An 18,770-nucleotide genomic window follows, 5' to 3' on the forward strand; every position below is an offset into this window, starting at 1 on the left:
CCAACATGGTCGCTGATGATGTTCAGGAGCCATGTGAGGAGATCCCCAAAAAGGAAAATAAATATCTAAAATCTAAAATTATTCTCACGACTCAAATCAAAAGCCACAAAATGACACATCCCGAGCATGTGGAGGACAGAGCTGATCCCACTCACAGATAAACATGTGGAGAAAATTTACGAGTGACCTTAATGGGCGACAATCCTCACAAGAGCTGAACAGAATGTCAATAACTGACGATCATTGTTTGTCCGCTTTGGGACAAACTAAAAACTACAGTGAGCAGCTGTTTCAGGAAACAAATGGCTTTTTATTAAACATGAATCTAAATATTTGTGAGGTGTTTTTACAGATTTACGTCTCAAGTAGGAACCAACTGTGAGAGCCACAGACAGGCAGACTGACAGACTATTGGTTTGGTCTGCACAAAAACAAAAACTAGCCTTTTCCTATAAGTTAGCTGTGTTGGTTGCAGCCTCCATGTGTCACATCATCTTCACCCACGGCACGACGTCCTTTGCCCACATTTGAATTTTCTGGCAACAGCAACTGAGAAAGACGGCAGCAAGTTGTAAACACAAACTCCAGGCTTCAAATCATCCTCTCAGGAATTCACAGCTGACGTCAGAAATGCTATAACCTTCCTCTCCACACGTGTTTTACAGCACAGTCATAATACCAGTGAATAATGGTTTGCTGTTAATGCTTGATGCTTCTCCAGGGCTGTATTTTCCCTTAAAACCTTGAACACAGCAGCCTGCTGCTTCCAACAAAGTGCCACAAGCCATTTTGTTCGGTTTCTCCTGCAACTGTAAAAGCCTTCCTTTCTTCTGCTTTCTGAGCAACAACAGTTTTGAAAGCAGTGCAGTCAATTATCTGGTGTCAAGCCTCAGTACAGCACAGCGAGGCTAGTGCTGTGCGTGGAGCAGCCAGTGTCTGAATTAGACTCTCCGTGCTACAACAAAAAAAATCAAGGTATTTGGTTTGGTTAGTGACTTGGAACATTTTCATTTGCCTCTGCAGAATATTTGCATTATGCTCCAGTGTGTCGGGCGTCTGTAGGAGAGCAGAGATCAGGATCGCGGCGCACTCATCTGGGAGGAAAATGCTCCGTTTCTCAATGCAAACAATGTGAGCAGCACAAGAAAAGGCAATTCAGGGGTTCATTAATAAAACATGACTGAGGCGGGTTATTCCAGACACTCCAGAGTGACAGCTACACTCATTTACACAACTGCTGTTTTTATCTTTTAAATATTTAATAAAAGCTAAAGAGGAATAACGCTATAATAAATGTATGAATATTAGATATTAATGCAGGATGCAAACATAATGCATGGACTATAATCCCTGTCAGAATAAAATGCATGAATATCAAAGAGAGAGGCCTATAAAAGCTCACAGTGTGTACATTGGAGATCAATGATGTCTTTTGGGAATAAGAACAATTTACATTTAGGATTTAAAGGCACATACAGTATCAGTGTTTAATTGTGCAGAATATTTGTGACACGTATTGCCCTTACATGATGAAAAATTAAGACAATAATGAAGAAATGCAACATTATATACAATTACCACATTGCATTTTATTGTGGCCAGCCTGAGGCACAACCTGTGCAATAGCCATGCTGTCTGATCAGCATCTTGATATGCCACACCTGTGAGGTGGATGGATTATCTCGGCAAAGGAGAAGTGCTCACTAACACAACAACTTTTATAGAGTGTATATATGTGTTCTCTATTCTGTAGCCTGTGTCTGATTTTTATTATTCCTCCCACAGTAAAATTCCTCGTATGTGTACACTGACCTGGCAATAAAGCTGATTCGGATTCTGATTCTTTAATATTTTTATTTTTGACTGTTGTGCACAACAACACAAAGGCACATTCCTTGTATGTAAAAATTACAATAAACCTGCTTCTGATACTTACTCTGATACCAGCAGAACATGGTTAGAAAACAGCTGCAAAACCGTTGAATAAATTAAGGAAAATATCCAATTGATGTTGCTCACTGTTAGCAAACACAGTGTTTAAAGCCTCCGTACAACAAGCAGCACACAGGCACAGTTAGAGACTAGCTGGTGAAACTGCGGCAACTTGAGCCACCGAATGCAAAACCGTGGTCAAGCCAGACGCCATCTGATTTTTGTTGCGCCCAAACTAGTGTTCTTATTGTACGAAGCGAGGCAAATGTGCTGAAAGACTCATGTACGGTCCTTCATGCCTTAAATCACAGTTGCATTTTTATGACGTTTCACCAAACTAATTCTTCAATAGGTTAGTTCACTATTATCATGGCTTCTGCTTCCTTATGAGTTCTTCTATCAGAGGCACACATTTGGTAACATTTTACTGCAGCAGCTTAGAGAAATCACTCTTTATATGACTGTGTATTTTTTGCTGTTGGGGTGGATATTAGAGTGTGACTTTTTCGCCTCGCTCACAGCCCGTTCTTACCATAACAACACTACTTCAGGCAAATCAAATGGCAGCTGGCTTGGCCACAGTTTCACATTTTCATTCGCATAGTGGAGCATGTAGCAGCTAAAGAGCCTGACATTTCCCTCAGCACCTGGTGGGGACCAAACACAGAGCTAACAGAGAGAGAAAACTGGACTCATCATTCATCAGGTGACACAAAAACCCCCCAGTGGTCAAATAAAGTCAGTCTTCACACTGCCCTTAATCAAAAGTATGGGAGAACATGATTGTTTAACCTATCAGTTACTTTTCAAGTTAATTGTCTGATTTATTTTTGAAATTTTAAATGCAAAACTATAATCACAAATCCCTGATACATGTTCCTGCAGTCACATATTTTAATCATTATGTATTCTTTTTTTTGTATTTTCATTGCTGTCTCATAATGTAAAGAGTTCAGTTTGTAATGAACAAACATTCAAACAGCTGCAATGTCATAATAGACTGATCCCTATTGGAATATATATCGATGCTACATTTGATTAAAAGGCATTCTTAAGTCCCAATACTCCTGTTATAGGTAATAGTGATTTTTTTCGCCAACAATGAAGAATGCACTTTCTGTCATCTTTCAGCCAGCTGGAAACTGATGATGGAGCACAAACAGTCCAATAAGCATTGGAGACATATGACAGCACATTAAAGCCACTATAATTAAACCCATCCGATGTTTTATTAGATGCAAAGGTCACTATTAACGCTGCACTGAGCACCACAGGCGCTAAAACTCTTGAATATTAGTACGCATATAGGAGATAAATAAAGCGCCGCACAGATGCCTTACGTCCCGTGAACATTGCAGTCACAACACTGACTTCTCAGGCAGCACAAAACCATGAAAGTGGTTATTTTAAAAGGTGCATGGCGCGCACACACAGCAGACGCATCACCACAGCAGAGCACGCACAGCCACGCAGCAGCAGCAGTTTTCTTACCTGTGCAGTCCTTCCCTTTGCCTTTGCACTCTCCGCTCTGTGGGCTATAGGACGCCCGAGCCTCCGGCAGGTAGAGCAGCAGAGACAGCAGGCAGGCGGACGCCAGGTACCGGACAACCCCGCCGGGACGCCCGGAACACCTTCCAGGGCCTGACACCATGGTGATCCAATCTCCAGAGACAGGCGGACAAATCACTCGGTACTCGATACAGTTTAAAAGGCGTGCAAACAATTGAGCGTAATCCCGGGTGAAGCAGTCAGAGACGCAAAAGATAGCCTAACACCCCGGCTGCCTCACGCTGTGTCCCGCTGACAGGACAGCGCCAAAGGCTGGAGAGAAAGCAGCAGAGAGAGCGCAGAAGTCTGTGGTGAAGATGGAGGAATGTGCAGGGAGCTCCTCGCCTGATTCCGCGTTCAGGAAGCCTCGGAGGCGGTCCGGTGTGTCCAGAGAGGAAGCAGAGGAGGCAGCGGCAGCATTCTCGCCATCAGTCCGTCCTCCGCACCCGAAGCTCCGCGTCCTTTGAGGTATATTGATGTAATTCAGCGTATATCTGCGGGATGTCGCGCACGTAGCGACTCTGCACGTCCCGGTTCCCAGTCGCTCCGGCTGTGTCTGTCCGCGCGGCGGTGAAGCGGTACACGGCTCCGGCTGGAGCGGAGACGCGGTGCGTAAAGAGAGCAGCAGCTGCAACCACAACAAAGAGATCCGGACTGAGGAGAGGACAGACAGGCTGGTCACGTGAGAGGATGCAACACTCCCCTCCACCTCCACGCCCCTAACGCACGCGCGCACGCACGCACGCACACCTTAAACACAAACGCAGCCCACAGAATGCAGAAAGGCCCCAGTAAATACTCCATCACTGCAGCGAACAACAGAGCAGGCGTCCAGTCAGAAATCACATCTCTGAAAAAATGTATAATTGATAGATAATTTCAGTTTTCCAGCTGATCATCAGCATCACGGAAGACTTCATCTGATCTAAGAGCTGAAATCAAGTTCACAGCTGGGCACCAGCAGCAGATATAAGAGTGAACAGTTCTAGTTTAACATCCAAAAGTGTTTTATCAACATGTCTGTGATGAAGTAAAGATGTGTGTGACTTCTGTTTTGTACTGCCTCACCAGAAAGTAATCAGCCATGATGTTAAACTGACTAAGAATATTTTGATAAATGTCACTTCCACAAGACAGTAAACCTGACATGCCAAGAACGTTTGATGCATGTTGGCCATTTGTAAGTTATGAGCTTTATTAAGGTGTTACATGAAACAGCTCCACTGTGGAGGCTAAGTTAGACTTCTGCTGGCGTTAGCCTCCTCAAAAATGTAAATGTTCTCAAAGTTACATTCAGGTTTTAAATGGATCTATAAGAGCTGGATCGCAGACTCCAAGATACCACCCGTTCATTTGTACTGATATTGCTCAGTGAGCCAAAACAGTTTTCTAGCCTCCTGCTTTGCTTCCACGTTGTCACACCCCCTGCACACATGCAAGATTCTCCCATAGACTTTACTTTGGGATGTCAAGCAAGTAAAAATCTCTTTTCTATGCTCTGGTAAACTTTTTGTAAATTTAAAAACCTTTATGGTTTAAAACCTCATAATACAAAGAGTGATAACTGAGCTTGTTTGCAGTTGGAGGTGTTTCTTTTATAACGGAGGTCTGTAGAGAAAACACTACTATTTGTGCCTCAGGGGATTTTTTAGTTGCAGGATGATCGCTGGGACAAATTGGCAGCAAGGCTGAGTGGTGGCGCCATATCAGCCCTCCATGTTTACTTGTTAGCAGCCTTTACTGTGAAGAAGACGACCTGGCGCATTACCTCCACCTGTACATTAGTGGAAAAATGTGAAAGCGCTGGCAGAACTGTGTGTTTCATCATTCTCGTGCGTTCGAAAAAAGAAACAGGCTCCCATTCATTAAAACCACAGTTTGAAGAAAGTAGGTGACTGAAGAAACACCTCTAACAAACCTCCACTGCAAACCTGCTGCTCACCGCAATCACAGCTCTCTATCACAGTGAGGGAAAAAGCATAACCGCCGCCGCTCGCCAGGCCACGGCCTGATTGCTCACTCAGTGAAATCTGACACTGAGCTGCTTCCTGCATCAAACAGCGACAGTTTAAACGTCCCTGCTCAGGTGTGTGACAGAGTGATGGAGCTAAAAATGGTATTGAGGTGATGTAAGAGCAGCAGTAGAATGTTTCCAGTTCGATCAATAATATCCCCGTCTTGACTTGAAGAAGAAGGTTCTGATCGGTTGGTGAAAGGTTAAAGACTTGCTGTTTCAGAGTTCCTGTTTGAGTTGAGCGTCTCAGACTCCAAACAGGACTCGTTCGCCACTGAGCCATCATGTGGAGTGAGTCCTGAGCTGGTTGTTCAAACAGGACTCAACACGACTCATTAAACTCTCCACGTTGACTGGATTAATATTTACACAGCTCAGATTGGCTCACAGCTCCATTTTAGGCACCGGTGGCACTCCACCAAGACGAACTAGTGGACTAATTTGGCACGCCACCTTTCATCCAGCTGCTGTGAGTTTGTCGTCTCTCCATCACATTTTTTCACACATGGTGGAAGCAGCAGCAGCAGCAGCAGCGGTAGATGTGAGTCCTCTGCGGTGCTGTTGGACATGCTTGGTTCCACGCCGGCGGCTCTAACAGCTCTCCCGGGCGCTATCACCACCTGCCAGACGGCAGAGTGGAGCGGGCCTGTTCTAAATCACTCACAGCACTGCTGATTAGCTTCTTGGACGAGGTTAAGGACCTTCCAGAAGGTGTGGAAGGAGAGGCCGCAGCAGAAATAAAAAAGTCTTCCCTGATTTATTTGACTTCCGAGTGACACTGAGCCAAAAATCAGAGCAGACTTTTTTGGCAAAAAGCTGGCAGTTTAAAATCCCACACATACACCAGGAACCTTCAAATTAATGTCCAAGACACTCTTGAGCAAGGCACTAAACCTGAGCTGCTCAGTGGTTGTACTCGCTGGGTGATGGCATCCTGAAGAGAAACCAAAAAATCCAACTGGTTTTTCATTTGCCAGAATTGGAGGAATGTGCTGCATAAATGTCTTTGCAGTAATGAGGCTGGCTTCGTGCTTAAACCTGCAATAACTGTTTTTAGCACTTTTGTGAATACAGCAGTGACACATCATCATCTTTTCAGCTAATGTGGTGAACTTGTTAGCAGCTCCTTAGGGAAATATCTGGCTCTTTAGAAGCTAAAGGCTCCACTGTGTTCACGAGCCCGTCTCTTAACTGTGTCTGTCTGCTGGTTGGTGTACGGTGGCTGTTTACAGCTTTTATCCTGAAACCAGTGCCATGAGAGTGAACCAGATAAACAATGAGCTGAAAGTCACTATAAAGCTCCGTAAAGTCGAGAAGCTGCAGATTCAGCTGCTAGTTCTCTGTAGCTTCATCACTATCAGAAACACACAAAACTTTGTCACGTTGTTTTCATATTTTGGGGGCATTCTGCCTGTATTGGACAGTGATAGCTATCAAACCCGGGGCCCGGGGTTTGATTGCGACCGGGAAAGGATTCGGCCCCAGTAGCATGCCCTGCACCAGGTGTTACAATAAAAAAGTAGGATTTTAGCTGCTTTAACAAGTGATCTTTTAGTAAGATGACAGTATATTCATGGGAATGCACAATAAGATATCCTAGTATTAAAAAACATTTGATAATATAAAATCAATGAACACCAGTCCATTATTGTCTCATTATTGCAAGTCCATTCTGTAAATGGAAACCTTCAACAAGCTTAAACAGGGCTGCGTCAGAGCTCACTGCAGAATAATAAACTTTATTTATACAGCACTTTTCTACACAAAAGGTTGTTGTGTATCCACAAATATGAAATTGTTAAAAAAAAAAAAAGAACCTTAATTCAGTATCCTAATGTTTAAATATGAGTATGTGTCACAAAGTTGGCACATAAAGACGTATTTGATGGAATTGGTGGGAAAGTGTTTCTAAATGTTTCACTCTGACAGAAAATATAGCAAGAGAAACCATTTTTTGATTATTATTCATTTTATTTCTTTATCTTCACCCATCATACTATTGTTTGTAGTAAAATTGCTGTGTGGTTGCTAAAACGCATTTCTTAATCACCATTATAATAACGCTGTATAAACACTATGTTTTGTGAGAGATATCTTCAGGACAGACAGAATGAATGTAGTTTTACTTTGGCTCATAAAACAAAGTGTAATTGCATAAATACGTTGCAAAGCCAATCAAAGTGTTGATCAAGTGTTTATTGTGATCATTATTTTAAATGTACTCAAAATTATAGAAAATTTGAAAATGTTGTTCAAATCGACTGCATCGACAAAAAATAAGGTACTAATACAGCAATACGTGTTGATGTTTCAGTGACTGTTGGAGAGAGGAGCAAGTGGACTTTCTATTTGGACAGTGCCCTTTCTTGCGGAGAGGGGGTGTTGCAGGAATGAACTATGGTTATATATGATAATTATTCAGATTGGACGTTGATGTCCAGTAAAGGCGAAGTGAAAGTCCGCTCTTGCTGGCAACTCGACCCTTTAGAGATATAAAAAGTTCTCCCTGACGACAGATGTGTGTGTATCTCGCGCACATGTGTGGAGGCGTGAAAAGAGGTGTGAAAACAAGAAGAGGGTCGAGAGTTTTCATCTTTTAAATCTATATCATTATATAGAGTTTATAATAATCTTTAATACATTTTAAAACTTGTTTTTTGAGATAACATGTTTTATATGTTTCCCCTGATGATGTCTGAATAATTGTTTTAATCAGCAGAGAAGGCGGTTTGCTAATCTGATCTCTGAACAGCTGTGAAGAGACAAACATCTTCATTTTGTGACTATGGAAGCAGGGCAGGATTTTCTCTCCTTTTGAAGTCAGAAAGAGGTGAGAAGAACAGAATGAGTGTTGACATGAACTGATTTAATGTATTCTGCATTTGGAGTGATGCATTTAAAACTGGTTGTTTTATTTGTGAATGCAATTAAGATTATGTAAGAGAACGATGTTCATTTAGTTTGTTTGAGAAGTGTGGCCTACTGTATTTGGGCTTTAAACATTTTAAAGATTATACTTACATGAGTTATAGAGACCTGCATGATATGTTTTATTACCTTATTTGGAGAATTGTTTGTGAAGTGAGGCAAAGGGGACAGAGACAGAAGGACCATCTACCCATAAAAGGAAAAGTAATGTAAAAATCAATGTGATGATCAGGTCCTGTTTGAGAAAAGGGTGGGGTCCTCTCTGTCTATTTCTTTATTAAATGTAATATAAAGTAAGCCAAAGAAAACTACAAAGAGTTTTTTGTCTTCGTTTTCTTCCCCCTCTTCTGGACCGGTAAGTTAGTTTTTACTTACTTTAACATCCACACTGCCCACATTAACACACCTCATTACAGATAAGCAGCAAACTGGCCCTTTAAGGAGCTCATTCCAGGTTATGTGTTCAGCGCCCTGCTCTCTGGGATCTAAAGCGAGACAGGACGAGGGGCTGACTAGGGAACTTTTGAATCTGGAGTTAGACATTCAATACAGACGGTCAGGCCAGTACCTAGTGTTGAAACTAACTTGTTATCAGAGTTTTCGCCCTTTTTCCTAAGTGGTATCTGAATTCATAATGCGCTCAAAAGGGTGTCCAGAAATGAAAGAGAAAGAGGTTCCTTGCGGTGGGACCCTTGTCACTACAAGGTAAAAGATACATTTTAACTTAAAGCCAAATCAGACCACGCAGTAAATTAGAGAGTAATTCAAGACAAGCTTAAAACACTAAGGTTGAAAACAACTGGAGGGTAAATAAAAGAGTAAGCTGGACAGTATGTGATTTGAAAAGGGATTTAAAAGCTTTGTAGGCAGATTGTTCCAGAGTCTCAGGGGTTTAACAGAAAAACAGAAACTGCTCATGTTCTTTATTTATTCACACACTTTTACACAACCTGAGCTCCTGTTTTATACTCAGTGTAGACACAACTGCTTGTTAGTGCATAAAGCTGTTTTTTACGACAGGGCAGCAGCTCCACTGCTCCATAAAGCTCCATAAAGCTCCATAAAGCTCCATAAAGGAAATGTAAAATGTTCATAAGACTGTAAGATTCTCTTATTTGGTTTGTTTCTTGTTTGTCTGGTTGGAGCAACTATCCGTTTAATTTTCCTTCCTTCCTTCCAAACCGAGCTTTGGCAGGTGGCTTGATAACTAGTAAAACCCTGTTCCTCTATAGTTCAGACACTTGGTGAAAAACTAATGGAAGTAGTGTTTTCTGGTGCTGAAAAGGTTTTGTCTTAATTTCTTACTAAGCTTCATCTGCTTTGGTCTCCTGTTTGGGGTTTTAACTGAAGCTTGGCGATCGTCCGGCAGTCGCTGTCAGATTATTCCTCCAACCATATGTCTCAGGAAGAGAATTACAGCTTACTTGGCACTGATGAGGCCTATTACAAATTCTTTAAGGGTTTATTTTACCGGTCTGTAGTTTCTAAATAATCTTCTAGAAAGTTACCCGAAAACAATGATTTGGTACAAACTGTCAGGAAAATAGACAGGGTCCAATTGGTACAACATGAATGAGAAATATGTACATATATAAGTAAAGTTTCCAACATAAAATCTTTCTTGGGCTTAAAGGGAACTTTCATTTTCAAGGAGATTGTTGTTTTCTCCTGTAATCAGTACCAAATGACCGACTACAAAAGGAACCTTACTCAGAAACTTTGTGGTAGATACATACATGTAAAATAAAGTGTTACCAAATATTTTGTAGAATTTTATACATTCTCTACATTTGACCTTGCAGCACTGAATTCATTAATATTAGAAGTCACCGTGAACTTTTTATTGCGCTGAACTGGAGATGTAAAAAATCCAGAAAAGAAACTTAAAAGTCTGCATCTAAAATGAACTAAAATAAAATCAATGTGTGACAAATACTGTCCAACTACACTGATCAGCCATAACATTATGACCGCCTGCTGGTTTTGTCAGAACCAGCATCAACTTTTTCAGCAGATTGACCTGCAGTAGCTCGTCTGTAGAACCGGACCACACAGACCAGCCTTTCGAATATAATGCCGAAAATATTCTGACATAGAGAACATTTGAATCACGTGGCCGATCAGCTGTTTCTGCTGTCGGCTTCTTCCCTGGTGGCATCTTGCCCACTTGAAACACATTTCTGAAGACCTCTGTTAATTTTTCCCAGATCCACGGGCTTTAGCTACACGCGACATGCTTTTGTTTCCGGTTTGCAACCTCTACTTCTTGCATTCTTCTTACAGCCATGTGTAATGTCAACTTCTGACGCTGATGGAAACAAGAATAATGAGCCTTGGCCATCAATGACCCTGGCACCGGTACTGACCCCTGCAGACCAGTTTGGAGATGCTCTGACCCAGTCTACCCATCACAGTTTGGCCCTTGTCAAAGTCGTTCAAATCCTCACCCATTTTTCCTGCTTCTAACAGGTCACAATGTTAATAATAATAATAATAATATTAAAAAAAATTTAATAAAAAGTTACAAAGTGCTTTAACAAGTGTAAAAACAATAATACCCAAGAGACAATAATACAAAAACAAAACAAGATAAAAGCATGAAAACATTGAAAAGACTAAAATACAGATAAATATAAAATTAGTAAAATAGAATAAAATAAAAGGGATAAAATAAAGTCAAATAAGATCGGGAAAGGCTCTCCTATAAAAGTATGTTTTAAGAAGGGACTTAAAAGAGTTCACTGACTCAGCCGACCTGATTTCCTCGGGCAGGCTGTTCCAGAGCCTCGGGGCCCTGACAGCAAACGCTCTGTCCCCTTTAGTTTTCAGTCGAGACTCTGGAACAGACAACAGACCTCTGCCCGAGGATCTCAAGTAATATATCCCACCAGTGCCATGGGAAAGAGTTGATCAGTGTTATTCACTTCACTTGTAAATGACAGTTCACAGCAGGTGCTCATGAGACGTTAACGAACATTATACAAATGTGTTCATATGCAAGTCACTTTGTGCTGAAAAGTGGTGGCACTTTCTCACAAAACAGGAGCAAAATGAGAGGATATTAGAATAAATATTCACTACTGTGATTTATGATTTAAGGGGTGTGGGGGTCGTTCTCCCCCTGAAGATTTTAAGCATTAAATATTGAATTTCCTGCTTTCTGGAGACATTTTCAAGACCAATTTATGGTTGAAATGTCTTTTATATATATAAAGTGAAATGCAGGTGTAAGGTAAAAATACAAAATATAATGTACTATAATGTAGTAATCAGCAACTTGTTTTTTTAGCTTGAGCTGAAGTTGCACATTTGTTTCTAGATATTTACGTTGCATTGCATGTTTCTTATTGTGCAAATAAACCTTTCTCAAAGCATTCTCATTTGTTAAGTGGAGCAGTATAAAGTTGCACACAGTACAGTAGTTGAGTAAATATTCTCTGGTTGGCACAGACACACAGTCTGCTTTTTCCTCTCTACATTAAGACGCAGCCTTTGTTGGTGGGCTGCCTGCCTGCTGAAATGGAGTGCAAATTGGAGGGATGGAGGGGAGGGTGTGTGGATTGTAGTGCCTAAATGGAAAGAGAGGGATGGCAAATCAGCGATACTAATTCAATTAAGTTCCATGATAGTTATCTCTAATTGGCTTACTGCGTTTGTTGTGGATTGGCAGACACTGGGAGTCTGTCGTCTCTGCGGCGTCGCTGGAAGAATGTAAGATAATATAAAACACTAAGTAATGCTACAGCCAGTGGTGGAAGAACTACTCACATCTTTTACTTAATTAAATGTAATAATACCAGTTTAGGAACAAATGATAATTATCGAGGCATAAGGGTGTTCATCACTTTAATGCTGCAACAGGTGGAGCTAATTATATTACTGCTGGGTATCTAAATATACGTCATCATTTATGAGCTGATTTATATTTTGTATTAATAATCTGAATCTGCAAAGTAACTAATAATGTTCTCAAATAAATGTACTGCAATATTGGCTTCCAAAAATGTTGTGGACATAAAAGTAGAAGTATTGAATTGTACTTAAGTACAGCACTTGAGTAAATGTACTTCCACTCTACAAAAAGTCCTGCAATTGTACTCAAATCCAGAATTACTGAGGTGTTTGTGGCTGTCTTGTGAAATAAAATAAAGTCAAATTAAACACTGATAAGGAGCAGAGTCTCCCCTGATGATCAGAAACCTCCACCTGAGGGGGACACGGCTGTTTTAGGGGTTTTAGCTCTGATCCTGATCGTAGCATGCAGACTCTAATTTCCTCCACCATCTGTAGCAGGAGCTCTGTTACAGGAGAGGGTGGACCCCCTCTGCTGCTGATAATCCAAACCATCCTGCAGGGCCGGAGGGGGGGGGGGGGGGGGCAAGTTTAACTCTTTGCTAATCACCACGCAAGCCTTTAACTGCTGGGGAAAAAAGTCTTAACGAGCCATTTAATCTCCGAGTCCTCAGCGATCCGTCTGAAGTTCTCCTGCAGGGCTGAATGTCCCTCTGAGGACTCAGAGGTCGAGTCTTCTGTGTTTCTCTTTCTGTGTCGTGTTTCTGTGTCACAGTGTGATGTCATTAATGCAGCAGGAGGCCGAGTGCTCCTTAACGCTTCCTCATTTGTAATTTTAAAATTCCCCGTCAGTGCTGCAGCTTCAGAATCAGAGCCAACATCATCCCCATCTTTTCTATGGCTGGAAATATTAAATTAACGTTCTGTGGATCATTTACTGCACATTTCCTGGTGCAGGAAATGCTGAGCTAGTTGTTTCTCTCTGCTTCCAGTCTTTATGCTAAGCTAGGCTAACCATGCCATAGGGGATAGGGGATTGATCTCCGTCTTCTCATCTCACTTTGAAAACTACTTCAACTTAAATGTCCAAATTAGGAGGAATGAAATCATTCTCCAGTACAACGCTGCTTCAGACTGGTTTACATTTGTAAATGGTGAAATCAGATTAAGAAGTAAGAGAAAGGAATTCTTTTTCATGTCAGAAGTTATCTTCTGTGTGTGACGTGTTTCAGTTTGGATTGGTTTTAGGTTTTTAAACATACTGGCTGTTTTGAGCATAATCTCCTCAATCCGTCCTTGTGACAGACATTGCCACAGTCAGTGCTGAGAGTTAGAGTCTCTGTGCAGCTGTAGAGAATTGTAATGGGACACTTCACCCTGCACTGTGTTCCTCTTCCTACTGAGCTTCAACGGAGGAAAGTAACTTTAGAGTTATCTTCCCGTGCAGGGGAGGGGGGGCTGGTTTTACATAATTAATGACTGCAATAACATTTTAATAAGCTGAAAGACGCTATGTACAGACCATAAACTGTGAAAATGACAATATAAATTCATGACATCAGTGACAGAGTATTAACCAGTTTTTATGTGGCAGCTGAAAGAGTCAAGTCAGCTGAAATGTTTGACTAAACGGGTGTGAGTCATGAGGCTTACTGAGACAGATGAGAGTCCAGTTCTGTTCGTCAGTCCACTTGAGAGATTCTGGTTCATTACTCAAGTATTTCCATTTTAAACAAATGACGATAATTTGAGAAACAAGAGAAAACATGCAATGCAACATAAATATCTAAGAAACAAATGTCCATAGTCCAAGAATTTAGTGTTTCCCTTTATATAAATAAACTATTCAGCCATAAGTTAGTAGGGAAATTGTCTCCAGTAAGCAGGAAATTAAGTGTTAAATGCTCAAAATCTTCAGCGTGAGGACCCCCAGATCATATATCACAGTAGTGAATATTTACTTTAATATCTTCTTGTCTTGCTGATATTGTGCATCATCATGTCTCGTGAGCTGAGTGTATCACTGCACCCCTGATCTGAGCCCTCCAATGTCCCCACCACTTTTCAGCACAAAGTGCTTGCTAATGTGACTCCAAAAACTACATTTTCTTGAGTAAAAGCAATGAGGAGGGCCTGAGGTCAAAATAGCATGAAAATGGAAATGAAATGAAAATGACGCACTAATCACTCTTTTTAAAGCTCGTCAATAAAAACCTGACATCTCGCACCTTTCAAAGAGACCGTCAGACTGAACTGTCTCAGGATTTAAATACAGATAACTCAACTTCAGGTCGGATTCATTCACCTCCTGTCCTCGTTTTCCTTTTACTCACATCAGAGGTTAAAAAGGAAACAGCTTTTTTTATCTCCATCTGTCACCGAGCTCATTGAAATCTGAAAGCATGAATCCATTCGAAAGAAAAGAAGCCACATTTCACATCTTCAGACAACCTGTCTGATCACAATAGTTGATGAATGTCGTTTCAAAAATTTGAATCAAGATGAGTCACAGAGGACGTTCAGTGCAGGAGCTTCATTTATAGATTTACCTTTGATTTCATCCCGCGATGTAATTAAAGGATGTGACGATGTCCAAATTAAATTTCTCTCAGCTCGCAGAGAACATTTAGATGTTAAATAGATGTGACTGAAACACGACCACCTGCAGCAGTTTTCACCTGAAGTCACAGCTGCTGACGTCACAAATTAGATATCTTTTTTTCAAAAACATTCAATAAAGCAGCAACATCATTTTTAATTTTGTACTTTATTGATGTTGAATCTGTCACCTGCTGCTTAGACTTAAAACCTGTGTTAATACTCATACTTGTATTTTTTGCCTGCAGCCACGAAGCTGAATTCAGAGTCAGCAAACTTAATTATAATTAGAAATATCTGAAATTAGCACATTAATTGGTTTCTACTTTTTAAGCATTTTAATATCACTTCATAATAAGTTATATAATATGAAATTAACTCCAAAATTTGTTTCATTTCCTAATAGGTCCCAGACGGGACACAAACTAATTAAACACAAGCTTCCTCCTGAGCCATCTAATACAAGTCAGGCTCCTACTTTATTCAACTTCCTCCTGTTGACATGCACAGCATCACACATCTACAGTAGCCTACTGCAGAGAACAACTTAGTCTCTCTTTGGGTCAACTGCATAAACTCAGTTAAGTCTGAGAAAGAGGCAAAGTTGTTAATTAGAAGCGACATCATCAGAACCATGAGCGACGTACGTAATCTGAAATGTGATAAACTGTGATACCTTGCAGGGAAAATCAGTTATAACGACAGCAAGAAGTGATCTTCCACAAGGCGAAATGTAAACAGTATGTTCACATAACAGAATAAGAAACTGTAGACACACAAGAAATCCTTACTGAATGTTAAAGGTAAGGCTATAAATAAGTGCAGGAATGATCATATTGTCTTTAGTATATTTTTTCTGAATATAAACAAGCTACTACGAAGATGTGACACACATGAAAATGTGAAAAGTAAGGGGAGGGAAAAGTAGTTCATGTCTGATTTATAATCATGGGGAATATTTAACAGAGTGTGGATTATGTTTCTTATAAAGGTTTTCACTCTGCGTGTTATTCTGAGAGTAAAAGCATCAACACTGTCGGGAATCCTGTCGGAAATTAAAGAAACTTTGCACAATTAAAATTTCAATCATCATTAAGTACTTAGTGTCATAAATAATCCCTCTATTTATTAGAAGCTCTGTTTTTAGACCAAACTGGATGCCTGGAACAAAAAAATTATTGTACTGATCTATAAAAAAGATCTATTGCTCTTTATTAATTGTCTCTTTCTTGTAAACTCTTTTGTCTCTGTCAGGAATGATGGCTCCTTCTTTCTTCTTGGAAAGCCAGCAAACCAAGATTATAAAGAACATAATTTCAATACGTTTAATAATAATTTTTGATTCATTTAAATTAAATTAAAAACTTTTGTATAAAAGTTGTGTCCAAAGCTTTGTTTTACTCCAGACCTTATTTGTAGAAACAAAATCAGTCTTCAAACCCATATTTACAACACATGTCACACACATTTTTCCCTACAGCTCGGATGTTGACAGTATTTACACGTTGGAAACTAGTCATTACGATAAGCGCTCTGCTCATCCATCAGCCTCTTTTGACCATAACTGATGATTGTTTGAGGTACAGGTCAGGTTGTCTATGCAAGACATCCTCGGACTTAAAACACAAAATAGGTCAATTGTCAAGTGTACCAAAATGATGTATCTGCCTGGAAAGTTATGACAACATGAGCGTGAGAACCATTCCAGTGATTTACATTTAATCATTTAGCTGACGCTTTTATCCAAAGCGACTCAGGGACACAATGGTGGATGGGTCACAGTGGGATTTAAACCTGGGCCCCTCACACCAAAGGCATGTGTCTTATCCACTGTACCACCACCACCCCACCTGACAGGTCTTCAGTACATCACGTAAGTCACATGACATTTGCACGTGGGTTTAACACGTTCATTATTTATTTCTTAAAGCGACTTACAATTGCTATACATGTCATCGGTTGCATGGGGCTACGATGGGTTAAGTGTCTTGCTGAGGGACACAATAGTAGATGGGTCACAGAGGGAATCAAACCTGGGTCTCTCACACCAAAGGAATGTGTCTTATCCATTGCTCCATCAACTCCGGCAACATAGATTGTTTTAACCAACCTCCAAATACAAAGTCATATGAACATGTGCTGCTATATGGCCCCGACCAGTGGCGTTTGTCCATGCCTCCCAAAATTGCAATTTCAAACTATGTTTCCTGAAGGGACCGACTTTAAGGAAATCACGTGACCTAGCAACACAAAGGAGGTGAACCTTAGCTGCTAGCAGATCGGCCGTGAGGCCTATGTGTGCAGCCGTTGGGTTCACAGGTCGACATGTATAAAATCACTGACTTAAGTTTAGGCACACCCTGTGATTAGGTTAGGCTGTGGGTAATGAGCTATGGGGGGCCATCAGTGCCTTTAAGACAAACATAGTTAGCCACCAAGCTAACGCGAAGCTAATGTAACTAATGCTACTTTATTTCTTTTAAAAACACTACAGATACAACTTTATAGCTATTTATAATACATAACCATCTTGTTTGCGGTGTATGGCTACTAGAGCTGCCGCAATAAACATAAACATGAGTTGTAATTTTGTGTGGCTGAAACGACCTATACGATCGTTTTTCTGTTGAGCACAGGTCCATGGGTAATGCTGTGAAGTGGTCATAGTTTGGTTAGGAAAAGATCATGATTTGGGTTAAACTAAGGACATTACATAAGTCATCTACGGGACTCAAACCTCTGTGTCACTCATCCATCCACCCCAACACCTCCTTTTGTATTATAACATCAATATACAATACGTCACCTGACTTCGTCTGCCACTAGAGTTCACAGCTTAACAAAAAACATAAATATGGTTCAAAAAGGTTGACCTATATGGTCGTTTTTCTGGTGAAGTTGGGCTGGCCCAGGAACTTTATGTTGATGTAGAGCGGGCTGTGATCAGCACGCTTCTTTTTGTAGTCAACAATGGTCTTGTTTTGTCAACATTCAGATTGTTGTTCTTGCATCTGTCCTCTAGTTGTTTCACCTCGTCCCTGTAAACTAGCTCCTTGTAGTCCCAGATGAGGCTGAATAACATTGTGTCATCTGCATACTCACGGGTATGTAGTGTTTAGAGGCATTCAGCATACCAAAGAGGAATTAAAGTGTATGCATATTTAATCTTTGCATTTCACTGAATATAATATACAGTATGTATTTGATCCTTTATTAATGCAAAAGATAAACATGTAAAAAAAAATAATTTTAATATCTTTCATTTGATTTTTCCTTTGTTTTTGTTTTTTCTCTTCAGTCTGACAAACACATTTCTTGCTGTTTCTCTTCAAATACACCAGGCTGTTTCCCATCCCCCCCTGCTCTCCCTCGTGGTAGGCTTAAAGTACGGTCAGTGCTTCGCATCATTGATCATCATCCAGGCAGTCGATCTGTTAATGAAGTAGACCGATTTCAGACCTGCAGATCTAAGCCTTCAATACAGAAGGAACCTTATTAATAATGTTCTTCTCACCATCAAAACCTCCAACCTGCCTCCTCCAACCAGCTCCATCCAAACCCCCCCTCCTCCCACCAGCACCATCCACCTCCTGGTGACAATTGATTCAGCTGAGCCACGGCTCAGAGAGCAAGCTTACCAAAGCAACTATTATTGATCTGACTCCCCAACATATTCTGAAGTCAATTCAGCGTTGACCTATAAGAAACAAGTCACCCAAGTAGTAATCATGGATCAGAGAAATTGATATTGCCTGGTAATAATGTGGTTGGAGAGCTGCATCAGAGGCTCAGAAAACAGTCAGTGCTGCAGCTCGGTGATAAGGATTCCTCAAGATATTCAACAAAACTGTCTCTGTGTCGTCTAATTGGCTCACAGAGATGAATAAGGTTTAGTAAATTGAATTAAATTAAAAACAGACTCACACTGTGATGAAAAAGGTCCTCTCAGATATTTTTC

General features: G+C 40.7%; 1 protein-coding gene across 1 annotated transcript in view; it reads right to left on the minus strand.

The window, feature by feature from the left end:
* tmeff1a (transmembrane protein with EGF-like and two follistatin-like domains 1a) overlaps window positions 1-4,268 on the minus strand; it is a 104,128-nt gene extending 99,860 nt beyond the window's left edge. The window contains exon 1 of the mRNA XM_038718964.1: window positions 3,424-4,268. Coding sequence (XP_038574892.1) covers window positions 3,424-3,583 — 160 coding nt within the window. The 5' untranslated portion in view covers window positions 3,584-4,268. The remainder of the gene's footprint in view (window positions 1-3,423) is intronic.
* Between the last annotated feature and the right edge of the window lie 14,502 nt (window positions 4,269-18,770).

This window comes from Micropterus salmoides, unplaced genomic scaffold (genome assembly GCF_014851395.1).
Source record: "Micropterus salmoides isolate LMB-PRFRI ecotype aquatic unplaced genomic scaffold, ASM1485139v1 Ms_hic_scaffold_14, whole genome shotgun sequence".
Classification (NCBI taxonomy): domain Eukaryota; kingdom Metazoa; phylum Chordata; class Actinopteri; order Centrarchiformes; family Centrarchidae; genus Micropterus; species Micropterus salmoides.